This window comes from Mchenga conophoros, linkage group LG15, assembly GCF_057382185.1.
Source record: "Mchenga conophoros isolate Kocher_MC1m ecotype Shallow Benthic linkage group LG15, M_conophoros_male_GT1.1, whole genome shotgun sequence".
Classification (NCBI taxonomy): domain Eukaryota; kingdom Metazoa; phylum Chordata; class Actinopteri; order Cichliformes; family Cichlidae; genus Mchenga; species Mchenga conophoros.
In genome coordinates, this window is record NC_140540.1 from 31,609,803 (window position 1) to 31,637,682 (window position 27,880).

The following is a 27,880-nucleotide window of genomic DNA, read 5'->3' on the forward strand; positions in this document are numbered from 1 at the left end:
CTTAATTTTTAATGCTGTAAAGTTGGGCGTTAACTAAAACCTTGACTTTAAATTTACAGAATGTGTTTTTTTGATCATTCCTTTCAAATGTATAACTCTGTCTGTAGCTATTAAACATGGCTGGTTAGTCTTTATTACTAAACGCCTCGTGTCTCATATTTGATACATGACTTTTGAGTCTCCTACATCATCAGTGTGATTTTTTTCCCCCAGATATTGCAAATATTTTACAAATTTAAACTCACATATTTAGTCTTTTTTTTGTCAGGAGATTCAACAGCCAATCAATTTGGGGGAAAAAAAAGAATGTTCTGATTAAACTTACTATTTGAGTATATATCCACGTTTTTCTTGCAGTTTACAGCAGCTCTGGTTTGGGGCTTTTCGTTCAGCCACAGTTCATTAGGTCCTCTTAAAGCTTCTCTTCCTGCGGCCCCTCCTCATTCGCCAGCATGACGCTGGCTCCGCACTCACACATACCTCCCTCCTCTCTCTGTGTTTCCTCTTGAAAAAAAAGGGATTATTAAATTCTGCCTTTCAGCCGTATCAATCATCTTTTTGAAACCTGCTGCTGTGAGATGACAGCTGGAAGAAGTGACATACGGATTGTGAGCGCCGCTTCTGACAGGTAACGACTCTCCCCCCCACACACATTTGAGAGGTCCTTAAATCTTTTTGGTGGGCTACGCACGAACAAGGCGACTTTGTGCGTGGCTCTGGATTATCAGTACCACCGAAAACGAATATTTCCGCGAGTGTCGGTGCTATTGTGTTGATGGGGGGTGTTTCCTGAAAGCACAGCTGCTTGTGTCGGCTGGTTTTGGGGTTTAATGAAACGCAGAAACTCTTTGAGCGAGAAGTTAGCTTAAAAATTTTAACGTTACTTTTACCGTACCTTATTACCTTACAAACATGAACCAGAGGAGGCAGCTCAGCTTCATACCTGAGCGTGACCGTGGAAAAATACGGAATAAAAGTTATGACTGTTTTCTAATAATTTATTAAACAGCACGTCATTCTTGGCGTACTTCACGCTGGAATTAGCTAGTGTTGATAACGAGCTAACGTCCAGGACTTTGTCTTATTACGGCTGTAAAGATGTGCTAAGGTAACATAAAAACAAACCCGAAAAAAAACCAACGTAATAAATATGAGAAAATGCCAAAGGTATCAGCCGGTGGAAAATTACTGAGCGGAGTAAAATGCTGCCAAAATACAAATGTGAGCAATTACATGAGAAGTACAAGCCCAACACTCAGGCCATGCCTAGTTTTCCTGTAAATTGGGGAAATTGTTAATAACACTGGAAAATATCTGTTAAGATGAAAGGTCTGGTATAATTTAAAAAACCTTCTTACTTTTCTTAAAATAGATCACTGTTACCAGGCTAGGTTTTTAATATGATCAGTGCAAATTCAGCTATATAACTTAGTTATATAACTTAACCTTTAAATAAGTCAATAAAAAATCTAAAATTATATTTATATTTTCGGTTGGAGACACCACAGGTGGCACTTCCTTTTGGCTTTACTCAGCCCTGGTGCTCTTCTGTTAGATGAACCTAGCCAATTCAGATGGCTTTAAAGCAGTGAAGCCTTCAGTTCAGAGCTCAGATTCGTTTCATATATTCAGGTATTATCACCTGATTTATCCATTGTTTTCTTAATGGAGAAATGTTTTTCTTAATTAAGTAAATCTACAGTAGTGATGTGTCGGTCGCGAACGAAATGGCTCTTTCGAGCCTGTGTTGTGCCAAAAAGTGATTGTCTGCCAAAAACTGAGTCCCAGTGTTTCTGTGTATTTTTTATGTGTAATATCTTTAGGTATGTTCGTAAATAGACTTCGGTGAACAGGGTTTACAAAGGGGTTATATAGAGAATTAAAAAATTATCCGTTTTTCAAGTATCTTTACAACTCTGTGTTATTGTACTTACATTATAACCAATCCGGTCCTTTATCCCCACTTAAAATATTTTTACAGAACTATTGTAATATTTGCTGCCATTTCTGCTGTCCTCTTGGCCAACTTACTCTTACAAAAGACATTTTAATGTTAATGAGATTTTTTTTAACTGCATAAATAAAGGTTGTATAAAAGTCACTGCCAAAAACTGATTGCGGCTTCTACCTTGTTACACGAATGTTGTTTGTGGCTTAAGATGACTTTGTCATCCATAAGGGATGCATTTGACATATGTTTCACATAGTATAGCCCAACAAGTTACTTATAGCAGTTTAAATACGAGCAATCAGTTTTTGGCAAATACCGGAAATCACTTTTTGGCACAACACCGGCTCCTTATCTTTTTTTCACTTCACTCCGCACTGGGGCCGTGTGCTTGCGCTGGGAAGAGTGGGGAGGGCCGGTAGTTACACTCAGTAGTACAGGAACAGAGCAGGAGGGAGAGACAGAGAAAGAGAGCCAGGGACAACAACGTCACATTAGAAAGGTATAGTAGTCATCCGCAACAGAAAGTAGTTGTGGATGATTAAAGGATACAGAAAGTTTATTCATGCAGGCCTATATGACAGAGAATATGCATGTTCTTTTTGTTTTCATATTTTAATTTATATTTAATTGTGTTGTGGTTTGCAGTGTTTTGTGTTGTTTCACTTTAAATTTGTTTAAAAGGAAAAAGCTGAAAAATTAAATAGTTAAAAGTTGAAATGTGAATAGTTTGTTTTTGTATTATATGATTTATTTATTACATTTTATGTGGAGTGAATAAATAAAAGTATATTTACGGTGGACCTAGAAACAAAGCATGTACAAACATGTACAAACTCCAAGCAAGTACCAACGACCGGATTTGGTGTGTGATAGTAACAGGTAAATGAACAATTTTTAAAAAATTATTTGAATATATATGAGTGCTTGTGTATAAATACACAAACAATACACATATGCTTTCAATTGTGTAATTTAAGTGATCTAGGTAGCTCTGTTTTGGAAGTTCAGTTAACGCTAGAAATGTGTTTTGGAGTTTGTAGTGCTTTGTCTCTAGGGGCCACTGCATATATTTATATATAAACATATATAAATAAAAACACATTTTTTACATTAGTAATTCCTTTTGTGCATAATTTTATATTGTTGTTAATAATAAATTAATTAAAGCAACAAAACAACCTGAAGAGCCGGTTCGGAGCCGAAAGAGCCGGTTCTCTAAAAAGAGCTGGAAATCCCATCACTAATCTACAGTGATGTTAAATGGAGAGGGAAGGCAATCATCTCTGAAAAGCTGCAACCATGACATACACACCCCTCACCAAGGAATGATTATCCGTTAAAACAGAGGAAATAAAATATCTTAATCACTGTGTTCAATACACATTTTGCAGATTATGTTTTTACATTCAGTTACAGTAGGATATCTTAACTATCACATGCTTTTTATCCTTTTACAAAATAAAAAAAAAGTCATGTTGTAAAGCAGTGATAAAACATAGAAGTCAGAGCTCAGCTGCAGTCCCAGCCAATCAGCTCGTTTCATTCTAAGGTCATCCCGTACTAGTCGATGGCTCGACTCATACTTTTCTACACATTCAATTGGCAAATATCATACGGGGCACGCTAGTTAACCTGCTCTAGACTGTACACATCAGCTGAGCAAGCCGCTTTGCAACCCACCTCTGCCCTCCTCTTTTCATCCTTTTTTTGACCTAATTTATATGAGAACTGTTGTCACTGATGCCAGCTGTGCTCTGTGCTTTGCTGCTGCCAAAAAGAAATAGACAGAAATAGCAGTGATTAAACCTTAAATATCAACATAAAAGCATTATCATAACTATGTAATATTTTTTTTGTATAATATGCCAATTGTAAACAAACATATAAAAGAATCTGCCAAATAACAATATAAATAATATTATTATCATTTTTTATTCTGGTAGCTCTAATTTTATAACAATCTTCTGTTGACTACAGCTGTCCTGACTGAGCCTGAATTTAATGAAAACCATAAGATAGAGAGCTTAAGAAAAAAAAAAGTTTTCTGTTCTGCTTGGTCCTTGGTATAAATCTTCCACCTTCGTGTTCACCACAGAGGAATGTGACGCCTCCTGAGGTCAAATGTCAGAATTAATTCCAGGAGGAGACTCAGTTTTACATTCCGGCTTGAATTTTCTTTCTTTATAAGATGCACGTCCACTTTCAGCCTGTTAGAACGGACTCCAGTCTAGACGTCTTTTAAATCACTACCAAATGCTTTTCCACTGGGGCTTTGCCAAAAGCTCCTCTAAGGTCATGGAATTTACGCTCATGTTTGGAGCACAGTCTCACTGTAAAGCACACCATTTTGGTTTAAAGCGTGTTTCAGTGAACCAGACTAATGTTACTGCAGTAATGGGCCATTTATGACCTCTAGGGCCTGCTCCTCTGGCCTGGCCTGGGTGTGCATGGCAAGACTTGTCTGACAATAGCAACGCCGACTTAAATCCTGTGGGTTTAAGAGAAGGTAAGGCGGTGTTTCATGGAAATTTTAGGCTATTCTTAAATTCTTGGAAACGATAAAGTCCTACTCTATCAGACAGTGCTGATCGTTTCTAAACACTGCTGCCTCTCCATCAGTATGGAAAGGCCGGATCATCAGGCCTACAGCTGTATCTAATTATTCAAGGAATGCAGGGCTTTTGCGAGAAAAAAAACTCTGCAGAATATGGGCCGGCTTTCTCAAATCTTTCTCCCCCTTCCCCTTCTCAGCTGAGCTCCTTCGGCAATGCCACAGCCCAGTCTCCGATGAGAGGATGAGAACCTACACCCGCGGGGCGCCCACTGTCTTCTTCATAAGTCTTCTGTGGCCCCTGCTCTCTCTGGCAGCTGTAGCCGAGGTGGACCCCAGCGGAGGAATCCCCTTCATGGGGGGCAACTACAATGGTCATCCCATGCTGTACTTCAGCCGTGGGGATGTGGAACAGCTGCAGTACGCAGCTGCAGGGACTCACCAAGAGATGGCGAGACGAATCCGTGAGGCCGGGGAGACCATGCTAGAGCACCCCGAGGAGTACCTGCCCCCCTGGAGCCCGGCCGAGTTCAGCGCCCGCTGGAATGAGGTTTATGGAAACAACCTGGGCGTCCTGTCCATGTTCTGCCTGCTGTACCCACACAGGGCCGGGGCCCTCGATCTGGTCAAGGACTACATGGAGAGGATGGCAGCCCAGCCTAGTTGGTATATTTTCTGTTGTTTTTTACTTGTGACTGTGACTGTGACTGAAACTTTTTGTTTACAGTTTACAGATGTTACTCGATATCTCTTCCCCACCCCTACATCTTCATCAATGCAGCTTTAATGCTAAACCACTGCTGTCAGTGGCTTTTTAGTCAGTCCCCTCTCTGGAGTGTTCCGGTCCTTCTTTGTGGGAAGACTTGTGGTAAAGATGCATTGTGGGCCGATAAGTCTGTAGTCCAGGAAATATGTTTAGCAGCTGTTTGCCCAAACAACCCCCACCCTCACCCCAAGTGAGAGGAAATGAAATATTCAGATGTGGGCTGAATAGTTCAGGCCTGGGTTGTGACTGAAGCTCAGGGTCCAGGTGACCTGACAGGGACTGCCTCTAGTTGTGGTTAGTTCTCCTCTGTATTGCATATCATCAGGCTAAGCTACAGTCATTTCCCTAACCAATCTTTCTTGTATTTCCCATGTTTTCAACTTGGTAATCCAGCTGTGGGAGCTCTTGCTTTAGTATGATGTACACTTCATCCTAGAGAATATGTTTCCATCATATGTTTGCTTCAGTTTACACAAGGCTAAGTAATTCTCAGGGAGTTTTGACACGACATTTGCCACCTTTGTATGGAACTTATGATTGTGTGGTTATGACATATGCAACCTTAGTGTTTGAGTGGCTGAACAGAGCTGCAGAGTATACACAATCAGTGCCATAGGGCTCATTATTATCGTTGGTTTGAACATGGCAGAGGGATTTTAGCTTTGCTGCATATCAGCACTTTGATGTCAAATTAGGTAAGAATGTATGATGATGACTATTTTGGATGTGCAAAGGAAACCACAGCAATGAGCTGTTTATATCAACTCTGAACACAGCATATATTATCTTAGGTGACGATAGGTTGCTACGTTCTTCAGGCTTTGAAGTTTCTCTAAGTATCAATTCAGTGCTTTTCACAGAGTTACATTCTGTTTGTTGCAGGAGCATTTTGTTTGAGGGTGAACAAAGCCAAATTCATCCATACTTCCCCAAACTAATAATTAAATATACATATTACTGTCAGTTTTTCAGGTAGAGGTATCCAGGTAGAGTTGAATAGCATTTTTCCCTTAATAAATAAAAAACGACATTTCATATTTACTCTAAGATCATCAACAAAGACAACTAAACGAGTGTGGCAAATTGCAAAAAATGAGAAACTAGGAGAGGGGAAATACTTTTCCACAGCAGTGTATCTGTGTTAATTTAATTCAGGAAGAAAACAAACAGAAACTATTTGGTCACAAACAGTTTTTAAGAATGATAACACAGCTAAATGGAAAAAGTACTCAAAACCTCTAAAATCCAGTCATCTGAATTTAGGCTTTAAATGGTTTTCTTAGCAAACTTAACTGTTTACTGCAGTCAGCATCTTCTTTGGACACTCCACTGCCTTCCTGCTACTGATAAACTATGTGACTGGGTCATAGCATTTATTTTTTATTCATTCGTATTATGATTCAACAGAAAGTGTGTGGGTTTTTTTTAAAAATGTCCTGTCACTCACCCTAAACCTGTTGTGGCAGATGGCTGCCTCTACCTGAGCCTTGATCTGTCAGAGGCTTCCTTCCTTCTCACTGTCACCAAGTACTTGCTCAGAGAGGGTCGCATGATTGTTGGAGTTTCTTCTGTGTCTGCTTTCTAATTTACAGTATTATCCGGCTCAAGCTCGAGGTGGTTGCTGTTGTGATTTAGCGCTATATAAACAAATTTTAACTAAATTGAACTTAATTTAAAATGTGAAAACAAAGTGATCTAAACTAATGTTCTGCTTAGTCCCAAAGTCGTTGTACAAAGCTATATTTCTTTAGCTCCAAAACCTCTTTCAAGTTTAATTATAACAGTCAAGACTTATTGGCAACCAAAATTCTCAGGGGTAAATTTAGACTAGCCACTCGGAAATGTGTCAGTCTAAAATCGAAATGATATAAACACATGCATGTCTATGTTTTTATTTTCCACCTCGCCACATTTCCTACTGTGAGAAAAACATTAGCAAGTCAGCTGAATTCATCCATTCAGCCAATGCCTGGACAATCCTCAGGCTTTTCACAGTCAGCCATGACTGAACTTCATGCCAGTAGCCGTGCTTCCTTATTTCCCTAACAATTCGATTGAGTTCAATGGCCATCAGTTCTGGCTGGCAAATGCAAAAAGGCTGAAAAGTGGATTAAAGTCATTCACCGCTTCCAATTCTACACACATTCTGTTTGAAAGACTAAAACCAATCAGAAGTGGTGCTTAAATACTTTCATATATGGAAATAGTGGCTTCACAATCTTGCAGGAGTCAGGCTCTCTACCTGTATAATATTTGTTAATCATCACCATCTCAGTGCTTGCTTCTCTTACATTTTCAAACAGTTTGCTCAACCTCTGCAGTTTTTGACTATTAATGGTGTAAACAGTGTTAATAAGCAAGATTTAAATCAGCAGGTCCTGCAGGAATGTTGGGAAATTCTTGTGTATAGTTTGAGTTTCCTTTTTTTTTACCAGTGGTTGGGGGCGTGTCAAGTTATGTATTTCGGTAAACCAAAGAAGCTGGGGAAAAAGAAGACTTAGACTCGTTTTTCAGAGCCAATTAAATTGTTTGTAATGTTGCTGCAGATCACTTTGTCGATACTTGTGAGATAGTCCTCAGTAAATATAGGGTGAATGGAATAGAACCATGTACTTTTTTTTCTAGGGTTTTTAATTTATTCTAATGTATTCTAATTAGCCAAAAAGGTTTAGCAGGACTTAGACATGCAAAAGTTAGCAAAAGAGCACAGTTAAATCAAAGTCTCCTCTACTGGTGGTCTTTAGATTTTTATGTTATCGTACTGTGTCACCGTGCCAGTTAAAATGCCCTCTCTGGATCATCATTAGGATGGAAACAGACACCATAGATGTTTTACACCTGGTTCACTTCACAAACAATACATTTGCAATAAAAAGTTTTCCAAATTAATATTATACAAATACAAAACAAGCTATAGCAATATTGCAAGTCCTAGTGACCGACGAGTGTTTTTTGACTGCTCCAGTTTCTTAGAAATTTCAAAGCAGGTTTTGTGCACCACCCATGATTTTCTTCCCTGCATCATTTCCTCCCCAAAGGACTTCAGATGTGGAGAATAAGTCCATATTTCTAAGCCTAATTTGTCTTTCTTTTTCATTTATTGAAATCAGCATTCAATATTAAAGATGTCAAAATTGATAAATGTGATAATTAACTGTCTTCATCGTGCTACTATACAAACGCTGCTCAAGATTCTTGGCAGTACATGTTCCCAGTGGTGGAACATCATTATCTGTTGTGTCACTCACAGCAGAATTATGTTTCTCCCTTATCTAAACTTGTCAGTTTGTGTGTTATAAAGCATTCCTGTTGTTTCATAGGTGCTCAGTTTTACAAGAACAGAAAGAGAATCTCAGGTGAATTCTTCTTTAAAGGGACAGTTTAATCCTTCTCATTCCACTGCACGGTTGCCATGTTCCCTCCAACCACTGAACAGGGCCAGGGGGATTTTCCAGATTGGCATTAGTGCAATTTACAGGGCATTTTTCACAACATTAGGATGTGTGCCACAGTGCAGAAAAGAAAAGCCACTGAGCATGTGTTTTCACGTCTTAAGAGCACACTGTGAGTTTTCTACTTGGCCGCACTTTTATTGTGGTCACTGAACCTCTCGGGGCCTCTGCAGAGTGGCTCCAGGAATCAGTCAGCTGTGGTATTCATGACCTTCAATTACGCCTGCAACAACCATGTTCCAATGAAGAGCTTCTACTTTGTGGCAGAATGGTGCCTGCCTCTCTGGTGCGTGTGTGTGTGTGTTTTTTTTTTATTGTCATTGTACATGTGTGCCGGAATAAAATAAAAATAGTGGAATAAAAAGCAAACAAGAGAAATATATAAAATCAAAACTAGTGTGTTTTGGCATAATTTAATATCAAGTCCAACTCTAAGTTTGCAGTAACTTTTATTCTCTTTTCTTTTTTGTCCTTTGGCCAGATTTCAAAAATAAAAAAAGCTCTGATTTTCAAATGAATGAATATAAATTTAAGGATCCAGCTGAAGGAAGAATACCATTAATGCATTTTATCAAGTGTGTAATTGGGGCAGCTGGGGGTTTCTGCGAAGGCTCAATAGTGTGTGTCCATAGACCACAAAGCAGAGCTACCTATACATACATAACCACAAAGTTTAGAAGTTTTAATGGGAATTTTTGATCATTTTTGCACAAGTGCATTTCTGAGGTTAGAGACTACCGGTAATGTGAAGGCCTGGATCGAAGTCTCTGCTCTAGTTGATCCCAGTGGTGTTCTGTCAGGGTTGAGGTGAGGACTCTGTGCAGGCCAGTCAAGTTTTCCACACCAAACTCACTCATTCATGTATGTATGGACTTTACTTTGGTGCACAGTGATGTTGGAACAGGAAGTGGCCATCCCCAAACTGTTTCCCCAAAGTTGGTACTCTTATGCTGAAGCATTAAGAGCACTATGCACCTCAGCAGCTGCTGACTGATTTTATGTGGCCTACCACATAAAATCAGTCGCTTTCACTTTGTTATGACGCCACCAACAGTTGACTGTGGAATATTTAATAGTGAGGAGATTTCACAACTGGACTTGTTGCACAGGTGGCATTTTATCACTGTACCACACTGGAATTCCCAGTGATTTTATACACTTTTGTCCATGGAAGTGATTGGAAAACCTCAATTCAGTATAGCAATATAGTGTGTTACGATAGTAGTGAAATTGTCTAATGCACAACGGGCTGCAGGACAGGGGATACCCCACTACTCATGTGCCATTTTCAGTCAATGCAAAGAAAAGTATGCTTTCATGGCGTGCACTTGCAGCAGATTGGACTCTTTGTAGCCTGGTTGCTGACGTTGCTCCAACTAGTACTGGATGTTTTTGTAGACTGCAGATGCCAAAGCTTGAAAAATGAAATTATAGCAGCATTATAAATTTCTGTGAAAGGTAGTACAACTACAGTGAAAGTCAACAAACTAGGCTTGATGGTTAGTCAAATTACCCAAAATGACAGTATTTAGGATGCTACACCCTGTGCTTACTTTGTGTCGCACTGAAGTGGAATGCTGCCTACTGTCCTCTTTTGACCCACTCTCTACAACAGAGGTGCAAACTGATTCTTAGTTACCACAATTCAAATTTACACAGGAGGTTTTTTCAGTTGAGATGAACAGATTTCTATTATTTGTTGTTGTTGTTGCTTTAGTGTTTAGTGATTTATCCTTGCAGCTAGACTGGAGGTGATAACAGGACTCTAGTCCGGTTTAGATCTTAAGACAGCCTTTGTGTAGATCTCAGCACAATCCATGATGTCAATTATTGGCTGTTAAAATGCAGTCCACACATCTGTAGTTCAGTTCCCTTTAATTAACCTGAACAGAATGGTTGCTTTCACTTTTTTTCTCAAAAGTAACACTTTGCAGTTCACACGTCAGCAGTCTTAGATCCAACCTGGAGAGAATCTACCCACGCTGCATTTCTAATGTCTCGTTTTGTTGGTACACTTGTAATTTTGCTGATAAATCCTATTTAGCGTCTTTATTTTGCTTTCAAAGAGACCAGCCCTTTTACAGCTGCTATGTTAATTAAAAGCCTTTGCAAAGGAAGGCTTTCTCGTTCATTAGAAGCCATTTGCCAGGATTTCGTTGAAAAGAGTGAAAATTTCATACTTGCAATTTCTTTCCACTTGCTGATGCTTTCCCTTCTGTTTGTCTGATCTATGTATTGCAGGCTTGTTAAAGACGCTCCCTGGGATGAAGTTCCTCTTGCACACTCTTTAGTTGGATTTGCCACTGCCTACGACTTCCTGTATGAGTACTTGAACAAGGGCCAGCAGGAACGTTTCCTGCAGGTGATCGGCAACGCATCACGCCTGATGTATGAGAAGTCCTACGTCCGAGGGTGGGGGTTTCAGTACCTACACAACCATCAGCCTACCAACTGTGTGGCTCTGCTCACAGGAAGTCTGGTTTACATGATGCAGGGTAAGTGTGTGATGGTTACGTTTCTGGCTTCGCAGATCCGTTTCTTGAGTTTGTTGCTGTATGTTATTCTCAGTCTGCTGTGCCAGCACACCACAGAATCATAAAACATTGAGATATTAAAGAACTTCTCAGGAAAAATAAATCGTTTGGGGTTTTTTAGGCCTTCTGTGTTTTGTCCAGTTTATTGTCAGTGTTCAGACCAAGGTATTTATAATCCTCCACTGTGTCCACACAGACCCCATGAATGGGTTTTTTTGCCATGTTCACATGCAAGTTTTTCTGTCCATGGTGTAAAAGGTGGAGACAAACAGGGAGAAACAGCTCCTGAAGAAACACACTAACAATAAATGGTCTATAGCAAACATTTATCTACAGTCTTCTGCCGAATTGTGTGATTAAAACACACATTATCTTGATTCCTTTTCTCCTTCGTAACACAGACGATGCCTCTGAAGCGTGTTTCAGTGCAATCCTTGGTGTGTTTTGGTTTCTGTTACTTCCACAGTTGTTCCATCACATTAGTTTCTCCCCAAAATATTTCTGTTGTGTTTTGTATGATTTTTGTATTTCCGTTGGTGCTTTGTGTGCTTTTGCAGCCTTTTCTCTAATCGCTGGTGTTTTCTGCACACATTCACCACAGAAAGTTCGCACTAATTAACAGATTTAGGTAGAATCTATTTACTGAACACCAATGATGCTGTCCATTTGTACTTTATTGCTCACACTGGTGATCATTTTGAATTGTGGAAAAAGCCACAAAAAATTCTGTTTTGTTTTCTGTTTGTGTGCCTCAAATGTTTTTATGAAGAAATATTTTTCCACAAATAGTTTGGAAGTTGGAGAGAAATCCTGGAAACAAAGCAAAATGCAGCCTGACTAGACGATTATCATTTGTCTGGATTTCGTTGAAGGGATTTAGTTAAACATGGTCCAAAGTCTGATTCCGGGAATTCTTTAGGGGGATGGGTTACACTAACACATGATCAATTGTTTTGTTTTTTTACACGACTGTGAGATATTGAGACATTTCATGCTGTCATGTCTTCAACTTAATCTGCTTCCATGATGTTTTTCTCTCAGTCTGAGCCTCTGATCATGTAGGTAAACTTCACTTCCACCGTCTTGGAAGGCAGATGGAAAATGTATGCATTGAATTCTTGTTCTGCACAACTTTGTAGTAGCACATAAAGCAGTACTAGACCTGCTGCAGGTTCCTGTTAGAGTAGAAGGACTGCCATATAGTCAGAGTCAATGTGGAATCTATCCAGCAGCTGGACAAAATCACCTTTGGGTAAGCAACTGAATGACATGCACAACCCTAACCTGACTGGGTGGTAGGGAGAACACAAGACTGAAAGCAGCATACTAGCTAGTTAGCTCCTGCTGACTGTTCAAAATATGAGTGAGGGGATTGCCCTCAAGCAAAATTATTGTTTTTGCTAAAACAGTGTCAGAATCTGTAGTTTTAGTTTTGGTTTTACACTTTATATGTTAGACAGCTGCCCCTTTTCTGGTTTCCTCCTCAGACTTTGGACACCGTGTTTTTAAGTTTCTCCAGTTTTGCTTTTTCCTTTCTTTCTGTCCTAGCAGTACAGGATTCTCTCTTACGACATTGTCGCCACTTTCTCCACTTAAACCCCGCATGAGCAAGTGCTTGGTGAGAGTGGGAAGGCAAAGCTCACTTTCAACAAGAAGAAACTTCTGGCAGAACCAGGCTCAATAAGCGGAAGATAGGATAAAGACACACTGTGGAAGAGACCCAGTGATTAAGAGATTAATAATTACTAATGATTATATGCAGAGAGGTGCATAAACACATAGTGAGTGAAACCTCACTATGTGTTGTAATGTAAAAGGAATTGTTCCTCGCACAGAATCCTGTGGAATTCCATATTTAACCTAAGTTTACATTTACAACAACAAACTGGATTCTGTTAGATAGGTATGATTCAAACCACCGCACTGCAGTACCTTTAACACCTACGGCATGCTGTAATCGCTCTAATAAAATATTATAGCTTATAATTAACTAAGAAAGCTGGGTCAAGTGATGGCTTTTCATGTAAGAATTTAACTACTAATTTAACTGCCAGCTTGAAGGCCTGTGGTACATAGCCGATACATTGAAGCATTAATTAATGGTAGAACTTCTCAGAGCAGTCTTGTAGGAATAGGGTCTAAAAGACATGTTGATGGTTTGGAGGAAGAACTACTGAAGTCAACTCAGAAAGATCAATTGAAGAGAAAGAGTCTCCAACCGATCAATGCTACTGAAAGTAGCTGTAGATAATGTTACGTATGTGAGATGGTTATGAGTAACTTCTTATCTAGTGGTTTAAATTTTAGCTTTGAAGAGATTCACGGTTCATTAGTTCATTAGTTCAGGTTAAAGGGATACTTGGCCCAACTATTTTTTTATCGGCCTGGCTACAGTGCTGCAGAGAAACCTAGGGTTCTTTTTATTTTCTTCAGTGCAAATGTACACTGAACAAAAATATAAACGCAACACTTTTGTTACTGCTCCCATTCCCCATGGGATGGACGTAGAGACCTAAAATTCATTCCAGATACACAATATAACCATCCCTCCCAAACAGTGGTCACAAATCAGTCCAAATGTGTGGTAGTGGGCACATCTGCCATATTGAGATAATCCATCCCACCTCACAGGTGTGCCACATCAGGATGCTGATCTGACATCATGAGTAGTGCACAGGTGTACCTCAGACTGCCCACAACAAAAGGCCACCCTGGAATGTGCATTTTTTTGCGCTATTGGGGGTCTGGGGACCCAGAACCGGTCAGTATCTGGTGTGACCACCATTTGCCTCATGCAGTGCAACACATCGTCGCATGGAGTCTATCAGATTGTCAATTGTGGCCTGTGGAATGTTGGTCCACTCCACTTCAATGGCTGTGCGAGGTTGTTGGATAGTCGTGGGAACTGATACACGCTGTCGTATACGCCGGTCAAGCACATCCCGAACATGCTCAATGGGTGACATGTCCGGTGAGTATGCTGGCCATGCAAGAACTGGGACATTCTCAGCTGCCATCTGCCCTGAACAATGTGAACCATGATTCATCCGTGAAGCGCACACCTCTCCAACGTGCCAGACGCCATCGAATGTGAGCATTTGCCCACACAAGTCTGTTACGGCGACGAGCTGGAGTCAGGTCAAGACCCCGATGAGGACGACGGGCATGCAGTTGAGCGTCCCTGAGACGGTTTCTGACAGTTTGTGCAGAAATTGTTTGGTTGTGCGAACCAATTGTTCCAGCAGCTGTCTGGGTGGCTGGTCTCAGACGATCTTGGAGGTGAACCTGCTGGATGTGGAGGTCCTGGGCTGGTGTGGTTACAAGAGGTCTGCGGTTGTGAGGCCGGTTGGATGTGCTGCCATATTCTCTGAAACGCCTGTGGAGACGGCTTATGGTTGAGAAATGAACATTCAATGCACGGGCGACAGATCTGGTTGACATTCCTGCTGTCAGCATGCCAATGCACGCTCCCTCATTGCTTGTGGCATCTGTGGCATTTTGCTGTGAGACAAAACTGCACATTCCAGGGTGGCCTTTTGTTGTGGGCAGTCTGAGGTACACCTGTGCACTACTCATGATGTCAGATCAGCATCCTGATGTGGCACACCTGTGAGGTGGGATGGATTATCTCAATATAGCAGATGTGCCCACTACCACACATTTGGACTGATTTGTGACCACTGTTTGGGAGGGATGGTTATATTGTGTATCTGGAATGAATTTTAGGTCTCTACGTCCATCCCATGGGGAATGGGAGCAAAAACAAAAGTGTTGCGTTTATATTTTTGTTCAGTGTATTTCCTTTTATAGCTATCCTTTTTAGAGAAATGGGCTGTGGTTGATTTGGAATGAGTCCTGTTCCCTATCATACGCAAATCATACAGTAAGAACACACTTGTCCTGTGTGTTTGTGTCATACATCTGATGGTGATTTTGCGTAAACTCTTTGTGCAGTTCTTTTGTGTTGCACATGTTAGTAAATGGGTCCCGCTATCTTGAGCATGTCCTTTGCAGAATCTGCCATGATTACTCCAGTTCACTATCTCAACACCATCGACTAAATATGTATGTGAAGCAGAAGAGGAAGGAAATCAAGATGTTCTCAAATTGTTTTCTGGCGTTTAAGATTTAGTACTGATGTAAACTAAATTTAAGCTCAATTGCCGAGAACCACTGTGGTCACAGTGGTTTTATTTCTGCTCATTTTTCATAAAGGTTACCAACAAGCACACAGTTCTGTGACATCTCAGGAAAGTTGCAACCTGACCTTGTCTTGCTTGGTTTCATTTTACTCCCCAAAAATGACTTTGCTCCTGCTCTGCATTACTGAGGAAATACACTGTGTTTTCCTCAGCTTGGTTGCTTTGTTTATGACATATTTATTTTTGCTTAAATGGTAAATGGTCTGTATTTGTATAGCGCTTTACTTGGTCCTAAGAACCCCAAAGCGCTTTACACTATACACAATCATCCACCCATTCACACACACATTCACACACTCAAGTGTGATTTACAAGCAACCTCATGCAAAGAGGTGAGTTTAAAAACTAACTAGGGTGAAGAACTTTGCTTCCTAATAGTTTGGCAACACATGATCGATTTTAAGTGATCCAAAAAACAAAAATCTGCTTTATTTAAGATTCTTTTTTAGCAGCTTCATTCAGGCGTCATGTCTAACGCTGCGCTTAATTCAAGCTTAATTTAGGCATGGCATTAAATTCAGTCCTGGCTCTGAATAACTGAAAGCTTTCCATTTATCGCTGCCAAAAACTACGTACTATATTTTTTCTTCATAGGTTATCTGACAAAAGCTTTTTGCACACTGCTGCCAGTTTGAGAATGAGTTAAAGATGTTTTCATCGTAGCAGTGTACGCCCATTCCTACAGGTCAGATGTCAAAACTGGCCAAAAGTCATTTTATTATTTATTTGACACACAGGGTCAAAGAATTTTAATCAGTATAACAAGAGGCAGATCTGCTTACATAGACATTTTTTCAAAATAAACATGTAACAACAGAAGAGTGGCTTGAGTTATACTGAGTTTATTTATAGACATTTGAGCTTTTATGTGAAAAACATGGAACAATAATCTCTTCTTTGCTTAAACTTTGTTTAAGGACTGGAACTACTTCATTTGTTCAGTAGCTACACAGCTCTGTTAAAAAACTGCAACCAAATCAATTTTATTTTCATTCAAGTGTCGCAGCTTAAAGGCTGAGTTATGTTTATTTTTTTGTCTTCTGAACGTTGATGCATGAAGTGATGCACTCAAGATTGTGAGCGATAATCACCTACACACAAATATTTGATAGTGTTACTGTAAGTGCTAATGTCTGCCTTTTTGATCTTTAAGGGGATTTTTCTCGTGTTTCTTCCACTTCCCTCTTCAGATTCAAAAAAGCCACCAGGCTGAAAAAAAGAAAAGCGTTGCTACGAGGCGACTACCATTCTGTCGCTTGCTTTTAGACGAGTATTTATTGATCCATCCGTTCAAAAAGAACATGTCCTTGTGACATCTCACATATTGTTGTCAGGGATAAGATCATTTTTGTGTCAAGATGTTAATTTTAGTCCGTATTGCCTGAAACTAACCGGCTGTCCAGACAGACTGAAGGATTGCTCGGCGAGTCCAGGAGCATTAGTGGAAAGTTGCTGTTTCACATTCCTCTGGAGTGCAGAGTGAAAGTGCTCTGAAGGCTGAGCTGGCAGTTGTGGTTCCTAGCACTTAGAGCGTCGTGCCCTCTGTCGGTCAGCTGTCCACAGCGTTAGACTCTGTGATAACAGCTACTCTATGTACATGCGTATGAGCTCACATGCTCATAGAGCCTTTTTTCCCTTTTTGTAAATGTTGGTGTACGAGTACAGTGACTTGTGTGGTGTGCCATCTTTTCGATTTCTGGATGTTCTGTGGACAACATTTAACTGTCACATCATACATGAATGGTGATTATTAATACCTCTGTACCTCACTGTAGTAAAAAGAAGCCTGATTCTTCCTTGAGAAGTTGGGGTGGAAGTAGGTTGCAAAACAGAATACAGATGTACAGTGACTGTTGGAAAACTTAAGCGGCTTAAACTCTGTTTCCTGTATGAAATTTGCCAACTGGATGTGTAGAAGGATATCAGCTGATGTGGGATGGGACAGACATCAGCTGATCTGCCAGGATTGTGGTAGAGCCTGACTTAATGGCTTGCCTGAACTAACGCTATATATTTTTTCTTTCTTTCTTCATTTCACAGCAAAATCAAATCAAAAATGTATCTATGTTCTTTTCTATATCGCAGTTTCCTTTTAAATGTGTGAAATGACGGGATGTGGACATTAATTATATTAAAGTGACAGACAGCTCTGAAGTTGGCTCCTGGACTTTTGTAAGCACTGTTTAAGCCCTGTTTGTGTAAATGTAGTCTTTGTGTCTCTGTTTAATGACTTGTAAATACCTGCTCTGTGCACAAAAGCCAACCAAACCAAACCCATTCAGGGATGGCTCCAGTGGGTGGACCATGTCTCAGAGAAGGGGGGTGTTGTGGGGAGCGTGTCAACCAGAGTTTGCTGACAGCCCGTGATTCCTCAGTGAACTGTGGCTACAGTGTTTATGTGGCTGCATGTTCTCATAGTAGATTCTGTGTGTGTGATCTGGTCTGTGTTTATGTCTAAAGGAGTATATATAGTACAGTGTAGCATAGCTGTGTGATGTAGCCACAGCTAAATATGGAAGCTTTCTTTAGATGGCACCCTCAGATCCATCAACAGGCAGAGTCAACTCTGAAATTGTTTCATGAACTGAAATTTAGATTTAGTTTTGGATTTTTTTGACACCATCTGAACTTCCTGTGTTCCAGGTTACCTTCAGGAGGCCTACCTGTGGACCAAGCAAGTCCTGTCCATCATGGAGAAGTCCATGGTTCTCCTGCAGGATGTGACCGACGGTTCCCTGTATGAAGGAGTAGCATATGGGACTTACACCACCCGCTCTCTCTTCCAGTACATGTTCCTGGTGCAACGCCACTTTGCCATCGGCCACTTCGACCACTCTTGGCTACTTAAACACTTTGCCTTTCTGTACAGGACCATCCTGCCCGGTAAAAGTGACACCACATACTGCCAGCAAAATTAATTATGTGATTTTTTTGTATTTTTTACTGTAATGGTTATATTTAGGCAAGCACATAAAAAGTCAGTAACCTGTGAGGAAGTGTTTATTCAGCTATGAGTGGCCTAGACATCTGGCTTATGCCTACTAGAACGCTTCCAGCCAAAGGCCTCATTATGTTAGCTTAGGCATGAAAATTACCTCAGGCTGCCCCACTGGAGAGCACCCTCTCCTCTGAACTGATATGGGGCATGCATGCGTGTAGTTATTACCTTTCTGGATGTCTGACAAAGCTGTGCTGAAGCATGCGGGGATCTGTGGTGTCCTGGGGGTTTGTCTGGAGGTCAGGGCGAGGGTAGCAGTGGGAGGAGGGGCCCCCAGGTCAAACTCAGGCATTTTGCAGCCAATTGCTGACAGTTTCTATATTGTAGCTGAGCAGCAATTCTGCACCCAGAAAGCACCTCTAATTGCACTGACCAGGAGAGCCTGAGCTTCAGAGCCACAATAGCAGCTTTCTCCTCCTACCAGACAGGAAGACAAGGCCAGATTATCCCAAACTGGCCTCGGAGCACCCTGAATGATCGCTGTCCACTAACTGTCTGTGTTTTTCTTTTGGGATCTTGTGAGATCTTAATGAAATAATAAGAGGTTTAATGTTACTTAATTGTTCACTGTTTTTAATGTTGTGTTCTGTTGTTGGTGTGTATTGGAACAATAGCTCAAGCTGAAGCTTCACAGTTTAAAGAAGCTAAAGTGTCAGAAGACAGCTGGAAAAAAGGAAGTAACTGTCAGTTTAAGTTCCAGTATTAGTCTGAGTCTTGAATGCAAATGAAGAGATGCCAAGTGCTGTAATGTAAATTGCATGTCCATATGCTATTTTATATAAATGGCAGATTTACTTACCATTGCTACTTTTCCAGACAGATTTTGAAATAGATAACAACCTTCTAATAAGTCAGTAGCATTTTGACATGTAATTTAATGACATGCGATTTTTAAATGACTAAATCCAAAATTTCAGAGTAGTGTTTTTTTGTCTTTCCTCTCATTAACTCATATGACGTATAAGATTTATGTGATCACACTTAAATCCAGGTTGGAGATGGTTGGTGTGGGTAGTTTTGCGTAGTATATTACCATGTTGTATGGAGATGCAGTGTTTATGTTATTTAATCAGGTTTTTTTTTATCATGTGTTGCATGAAAATGCCACCAGAGCACAGAGTCTACTGGTGGATGAGAGCAGCTGAGCTCAGAGAGCTATTAAAAAAAGCTCTAAATAGTAACTTTTTGGGCTGTTGAGTTTCCATATATCTATGACAGGCATTATCCAAGGAGATGATTTTTGTGACATCATGCCATATATTCCAGTTACCTGGATTGATACTTGTGTAAAACCTCTGTGTTTACCTGAGCACTCGAAACGCTTACTGTAGTGTACACACGCTTTCATCCCTTTAAGCCCTGTCCATCACACCTACTCCAATGCATGCATTTGGCATTGCCAGGGATTGACCCATGCTATCTCCTGAGTTGGGATAGACCTTCTTATCATCCTGACAAACATGACATTATGAGTTGTCTGTGTCAGGAAAGTGTGAGTGCACCTAAAAACAGATGCCACCCAAGCAAAATGAAGGCTAGGCTGAAGTACAAGCTGGAGGGTGAATAATGAAAAAAGGTGGAAGGTCAGTTGTAGTGGGTGTTGCTGAAAGACTATGGAGGATTGTTGTGTGTCTTTGTATTTTGTATGGTTGCTTGTATGTTCTAAAACTGTTGACAGGATTAGAGAGTCAGTCAGTTGAAATATAAATGACCAACGTTCTCATAGATGTTATTGTCAGTTCATTTGCAGTGTTTACTTAAAGTTAAATGAAGAAAGGTTAATTTCTATACAGATACAAGAAATATAATTCTACCCATGGTCCAATGTAAAACTAATCTAAGTACTGCTGTGCAAAGGATAAAATGAAGACATTAACTTTGGTTTGAGTGTAGATTACACTGAAAGCAGGGGCTTTATAAGTCTGAAGAGACTTACCTTGACAGTGTTTGTGCTATAAGTTCCCGAGTGTTTGGATTTGACAAATGATTTACTGTGATAACATGTTGTAGTTACTATAACGGGTTTCTAAGAATCCTCTCAACAACAGAGAGCAAGAGTTTCCTTATGTAATTATAGACAACAAAACTGTGTGAACAATTTGCACTTAGTGTGGAGCTGAGCTGGGCCACAGAGGTTTAAGATGGGGAATGCTCTTTTGTTACACATTTGTGATCACAAGCCAGATCCTTTCATAATGAGTTTTGCATGGTTGAGTTTTGTAATTTGCAAAGAATTCATAGTGTTTAAAGTGCTATTTTTGCACATTTTTTGGCTCTACAAACCTCAAACTCACTCAGTACAACATTTTATTTGTCATGTGTACCCTTTACAAATGAAATATGGTGTTTTTATCTTCTTTGTGTTTTCACCATCTCACCAGGATTTCAGCGAACTGTAGCAATTGCAGATTCCAACTATAACTGGTTCTACGGGCCAGAGAGCCAGCTGGTATTTTTGGACCGCTATGTGTTGCGTAATGGCAGTGGAAACTGGCTGGCAGATCTAATTCATCAAAACAGGGTAATGGAAGGGCCGGGGCAAGCTGGAAAAGGCCAGCGATGGTGTACTCTCCATACAGAGTTCATTTGGTAAGCTGCTCAGGTTAATTTCATCGTTTTTTTGTTAGTGACAGTACTTTAACATACACTTCTGCACATCTTGTCAGGGGTCACTTTTTGGTCATTTGGTCAATTTTTCATGTAAATTTAAATGGATAATATGATAAATTGTTGCCTTTTTTTACACTTGCCAATGTTGGGCTGGAAGATCATCCATTTAACAGGACAGATGGCCATGAGAGTCTCTTGGCAATGAGCATGAGACAGGCACCCACTAATTATTCTTGCACCAACTGCGGCTGCATGGCATTAGCTGAGAGAAATGCAAGGCAGCACTCGATCCTGACATCCTGATTGTCAAAGTTTTGCTGTCAGCTGTTTCTCACTGCAACGTTTCAGCTACTGGAAGGCCTTGGTCACCGACCTTTGGGTGCTAACCAACACCTAACAAGTGTATTGAGGCTTTCTCCCTTGAAAGCAGAGGCTTGCAGATTTTTCTATACTTGGATAATTAGTTGACATGCGGCCCTACTCAGATGCAGACTGTCTTAGACATAAAAACTCTTCTTGTGTTTGTTCAGTTGCTGGGGAAACTGACAGAAGTCGTGGAAGCCACTGGGGCTTCTTTCTTGGGGCCCCCTGCAGGTTTGTATCAACAGCTTGGGCCTTGACCCCCAGAAGGACCAAAACAGGCCAGTGGTAGTGTTGAAGTATTGCCTTCAGTCTCTGGACACCTGGAGGAACTGGACTTTTTTTGACCCGTGGTATTCCTTTGGATCATTTCCCTTCCACGGGGAAGTGGTGGTTATAGATTCCTCCCTCTAAGGCTGTAGTGCTGTGTGAGACCACAAGATAACATGTATCATGATAACCAATGGGGCACCAGATCAGGTCAGTTCCTGGAGGCTCAGCAGCTCTTAACATGAGCTTCTCCTCACCTTGTGAGAATGAGTCAGACATCATTTCTGACTAAAAGTCCCCTGGTGTATGAGAGGAGGCTGAAGCCAGTGGTAGATCTAGCAAAGGCATGGCCCCAAGAAGGGATGGGTATTGATAAGATTTTCACGATTCCGATTCCATTTTCGATTCTGTTTAGCGATTCGATTCTTTATCGATTCTCTTATCGATTCTTTTTAAAAAAGGAGAACACTAAGGTCGAATAGCTTAGAACTTTGTTTTATATCTTCTCTTTGAACAAGATAGAAATTTAGGAGCAACATGGCCTTACAAACCCAACAGTGAGATCTTAAGAGATCCAGCCTACGGCTCTTCAATGGGGTGTCACAGGGTCCCCAGGAAAAAAAATTGTAAATGTAAAATAATAAAATAAATATTCTTCTGTAGCAATAACAAAGTATAACATAAATTATTCTGTAGCAATTACACAAGAATATCCAGTAATGTCCCTGCCTACAATTAAACACATTCACTTACCAAAAATTGGGGGCATCTGCTGTGGCAAATGGGTGCAAGCCTTTTACCACAAACTCAGTCACTGCTCGGTGACATTCGTCTATCCTGGCCTGAAAGGAGACGCTACCGGTAGATTGCAGTGAGCACTGCCAGCATCTGAGCCAGCCAGACTCTGTCTGTCTCTCTCATCATGGTCACCTAAATGCACAGTAATGGCAGGTTTTGTAATAAGGCAGATCGCGCTAACATAATATGCACTGTTAGTTGATTATTTACCTGCGGCATTAACGGGAGAGGACGTGCAAACGTTACCGCTGCTGCTGGGTTGAGATTCACGAGTCTGGAGCGGAATTAAAAACACGACATTCATTTAAGGTTATCGTGTGTTTTGTGAGCAAATGCTTTTGCATATTCGTAGTGTTTCCTCCCTTAAATGAAATATCCACTTTGCAAGTATTGCAAGTTGCCCTGTTGTCATCCGTTCTCGTAAAGTATAACCAAACTTTTGAGCATTTGAGCCACTTACGCGCTGTGTAAATGACGCTCCGCAATGTGGTGACATCCTTCAGGGCGACTGGAATCGATAAGGGAATCATTTACAAAAATGGCAAACAATTCCAAGGAATTGAAACAGTGGGAACCGGTTCTCAACAAGAACCAGTTTTCGATACCCATCCCTAGCGGCAAGTGATCTGTTTGCTTTGGAAACATCAACGCACTCACATACTTGACATACTTTGCCCTGTTCAGGCTCTAAGACATTGACATGACTCCTGGCTTCTGTAAGATAGATGCAGTCTTGGTCTATCATGAGAGGCACAAACAGAGGCTTTTACACTGGGTTGTTGATACCATTTCAGAAGTGTAGAGACTTCAGGGCCTCCAAGTTCCACCTGTGAAATGTCCTTCCACCAGGAGTGGAGCTGTGGAGAGATGTTTCCCTCAGTGACATCTGTGCCACAGTTCTTGAGCTTCTTCCTGTACCTTTGCCTGCTTCTGCAGGGCTAATGTGGTCAACCCTCATCCTGTGGTGACAGCAGTTGTGCAGGGCCCTTTGGTCTGCGACTGAGTTGTAGTCTGAATCTCTTGTGACTTTGTTGACGTGAGTCATCCAGGTACTTAATGTCTTCTCTGGCGGTCAGCATTAAGTAGAACAGTGCCAGTCTCTGCATTTACATGTGCTCAATTAACCTTGATTAACATTTTAATACTATTAATTAATATTTTAATATTTTTTTAAAATAAAAATGACTGCTCTAGGATAATAACACCAGCAACAGCCCAGTCCATGATGGTTCTTTTAAATGGTGTAATGAGTCTGATACTCAGTTAAACATATTTAAGATGAAATATAGACATAGTCATTGATTTTAGAAAATCCACTCATATACATAATGGATGTGGTTTCGCATTGTCTTGCTCAAATTTTCAGACAATTTCTTTTTCCTTGAAAGGTTTGAAAATTTGCAAATATTTTTCCTGATTTCAGGAAATATTTTTCCTGAATTGGTACATTTATTTACATTTTAGATAGCATCCCAACGTTTTGGATTTGGGGTCAATAATATCTGTCCTCTGGTTCTGCAGGTATGACCCAGGCCTGGTCCCCAAACCCCCATCAGATTTTGGAACACCCAAGCTCCACTACTTTGAGGACTGGGGCGTGGTAACATATGGAAGCGCTTTACCCGTCAAAGCCAACAGCTCTTTTCTGTCCTTCAAGTCAGGGAAGCTGGGGGGACGTGCCATCTTCGACATTGTTCATAAGAACAAGTACAAAGAGTGGATTAAAGGGTGGAGGAACTTTAATGCCGGCCACGAACACCCTGATCAGAACTCTTTCACGTTTGCGCCCAACGGTGTCCCGTTCGTCACTGAGGCACTCTATGGACCAAAGTATACCTTGTTGAACAATGCGGTTTTGTTTAGCTCAGCCTTCTCAGGGAGTTGCTTTAAGCCATGGGCTGGACAGGTTACAGAAGCCTGTGATTCCAAGTGGTTAAAGTACAAGGTGGGGCCAGCTGCTGATGCTCAGGGGAGAGTGGAAGCTGCTATAGAGAGGAAGGGCATGATCTTTATCCGAGGAGAAGGACGTTCTGCTTACAATCCAGAACTGAAGATCAGGAATGTCCAGAGGAACCTGCTCCTTCTTCATCCACAGCTCCTGCTTGTTGTCGACCACATCCACCTGGATCCTGACAGCCCTGTCCGTGCCATGAGTGCCTTCTTTCACAACACAGAGCTGCCATTCCAAGGTACAAAGGTAGATGGTGTTCATGGAGCGTTTATATCACACGGGGAGGATAAATATAAGATGTTCTGGATGGATGACACAAACTACAGTAACAAAGGGGTGGTAGGCTACTGGAATTACCCTCGAGGATACCCTTATAATGGCTCCAACTATGTGAATGTCACAATGCCATTGAGGTACCCTCACACTAGGATGGCCTACATTTTCTTTGGACCAGGTGTGGATGTGCAGAGCTTTAGCCTGCGTGGGGATAATGAGAGGGTCGATATCTACCTGGCCACCAAGAAACACATCTACACAATTTACCTGTTGACTGCAGAGGTCACCAGCAAGGCACTTTTTGCCATGGTGCTATTGGACAACAAGAAGATCGTATTTGAGAAGGAAGCAGCTGAGGTTAGCAGCTTTCCGGAGGAAGTGGAGGAATATGTCAGCCTAATGGAGGACAACCTCCAACACGTCAAGCCCGTCTTCCAGCAGATGGAGAGGCACATCCTTGGACGGGTCCTCAACACCGTCAGCTTCCGAAAGACAGCAGAGCGCCTCCTCCAGTTCACTGACAAGAAGAAGACGGAGGAAGCCATTGAGAAGATGTTCGCTATGTCCAGAAAACAGAGCAAAGGTAAGGGGGGGAAGAGAGTGAACCTCGGAGATAAGCTCTCAGAGACTCTACCTGACATTTTTGCACAGATTGAGGTGAACGAAAAGAAAGAGAGACAGAGAACTTCAAAGCGCACATATGATGACAGTCCAGAAGAGGGCGATGCAGATACGCGGGCCTTTGTGGATTACGCAGACAGCCGCAAGAACAGAAAGGGGGGCTTTTTCAAGGGTCGCAAATTCAAGGAAGTTCACATGGTCGCCACAGCAGGAAGCGACAGTTTACCCAGCACGGCTTCCTACATACGCCTGTTCCTCCTCCTGAACATGGCCACCTTCTTTTCACTGCTGGCTGTACTGCTGACTCGCTTTAAGAGGGGTCGGAGTCTGTACACACAGAGATGTTTCTACAGCATCCTTCTGATCGACTGCTTCATCCTGCTGTACCTGTACTCCTCCTGCTCTCACACGCAGTGCTGACATCACGAGTGTACTGAGCACGCCAGCTGATCCGTGTGCAGTTTGAATGACCTCACACCTCACTCTGAGCCAGGTCTTATGACAGGATAGTAAGGCCACTGTTCCATAAAACAGAACTGAGATTTCAAGAAAAAAATGGGAAAAAGGTGGAAGGTTCAAAGATTAATTTTACAAGAAAAGTGTTGATGGTGTGAGACAAAGTTAAATCACAAATCCAGCTTCCATCACATAGTATGAGCATCTTGTAACATTACAGATGGTATCAGTCAGGCAAGTTTTGCTCCTAATCTCATGATTTGTAGCGCATCTTATTATCACCTGTATTGTTGTAATATCACAACTTTTGCTTTTATTCTCACGGGTGTGTAATAATTCCAAAGCCAAGAATGAAATCATGGTACAAACATTGACCATAACATCTTCTCGTACTGCGATACCCACATGGAGCTGTAAACGCCAAGTTAAAGAGTGCTAGGCTGATGAAAGCTGTAATGATGTCAGACTGCTCAGGTAAATAATGAACTTGAAATACAGAATCAGAATAATAGAGAGTTTGTTTGTGGTGTGTTTATTTTTCATTTCAAGCACAAAGAGGAAGCAGCATATATGTGCCAGTGGGAGGGCACTAAAGGTATCCACGGTGTACTTTCAGCTCCTCCCTTATTTCCGCAGTGGATGGATCCATGTTTTGATTAGGCACAGAATTTATACCAGATTTTACTCTTATTTTCTAATTGTTATATGTATAAAAAACAGTAAATGGTAATGTTAGATAATTAATTTGCATGAGCTAATTTAATGTTTGTTGCTTTTGTCTGAGAAACATTCCCTGACTCAGGATTGGCAGAGAGTCAGCTTTGTGAAACACTGGCAGAAACTTTAAACCCCGCCCCTACCCACATATACTTCTAATAATTTGTTTTATTTGAATAAAAACAACTTTTTAGCATTTGAAGATTTTTATTTGAACTTTTTTGTGTACAAAACAATCTTGGAATGTTGACTTTAATATTGTGATATAAATTTTAAAGTTCTGTACTGCCCAAAATCACACACTTACCTCAGGGCTACTTATTGATTACTGATCTATAGATCAGGACTGCATTCTGGTAATGAGTGTACACTTATGGGAAAAAACAGTAGTCTTTTTTTGTCATCTCACAGAAAAATCATAGTATGAGACATGCAGTATACATAAACATTTACTGTAAGAGTTTTGTCTTTTCCATGTGGGTATTCTTGAAGTCTCTGGCTGTTTCTAACAGTGGCTTTAATTCTGTGGGATGTAATGAGTGTCTGTTTAGGAAAAGCAGTGATTCCAAGTAGGAATGTTTGAATTGCCAAGATAAGAGGAGACCACCTCTAATGTAATAAGCTTCTGTGGAGCTTTAGAGATCTGTGTGAAGGTGTTCTCAACTACAATGCCATCTCCACATTTGTACTTGAGATTTGTCTTGCTCTACAGAATTGATAGCAACACTTGTAAATGTATATATTTTATGTTAAAGCGAAAATATATTTTTTGGTCTCTCTTTTTTTTTTACCATTTGTAAATAAAGTTAGAACATGCAGAAGTTTCAATTCGCTGTGTGTTGTGTCCTGTAAGCGTGTTACAGTATGAGCAGTACTATGGCCACTGCGCCATTACAGCTGTGGAATCAAATGCTGATCAACACTTCAGTGTGTTACATCACTTATTTTTTCATGTACTGTTGGCTGACAGGGTTGTAATTTGGTGTAACATTAGAGTTTGGCCCAGTGAAGTGACCATACACAGTGCTAAGTTCTCAACTAACACATCATAGCTTAGCTAGCAAAGCTGTATTTATAAACTATACAGATGTAATGCACAGACACATTCATCTGATAATTATTGTTAGGTAACAGACTTCTTGGACCATCTCTAGCACACAATGCACAATATTATTTGTCAGATAGTCCTATTAAAAGTTTATTTTCCAAAAGATACTAAAAGTACAAACAGTCTGTGTGGTCTAATTCAGGGATGCTAGTTAGTAGAGGTGTGGACTAACATGTCAATAAAGCAGCCACACCCCTAACCTTGAGCCTTTCCTGAAAATATACAGTTGCTATGAAAGGAGAAATTAACCACAAAGGCC

At 40.8% G+C, this 27,880-nt stretch overlaps 1 protein-coding gene across 2 annotated transcripts; it reads left to right on the plus strand.

Moving 5' to 3' along the window:
* The first annotated feature begins 459 nt into the window (after positions 1-459).
* On the plus strand, positions 460-27,334 carry dse (dermatan sulfate epimerase). 2 transcript variants are annotated; one of them, XM_085247902.1, is made up of 6 exons: positions 460-628; positions 4,703-5,168; positions 10,962-11,215; positions 18,100-18,339; positions 20,836-21,043; positions 24,014-27,334. In XM_085247902.1, the coding sequence occupies exons 2-6, from the start codon at positions 4,747-4,749 to the stop codon at positions 25,758-25,760; spliced, it is 2,871 nt and encodes a 956-aa protein (XP_085104028.1). In that variant the 5' UTR covers positions 460-628; positions 4,703-4,746; the 3' UTR covers positions 25,761-27,334. The 2 variants fall into 2 exon arrangements, with proteins under 2 accessions (XP_085104028.1, XP_085104029.1); XM_085247903.1 differs by lacking the exon at positions 460-628 and having other exon boundaries at positions 5,031-5,164.
* The last annotated feature ends 546 nt before the right edge of the window (positions 27,335-27,880 follow it).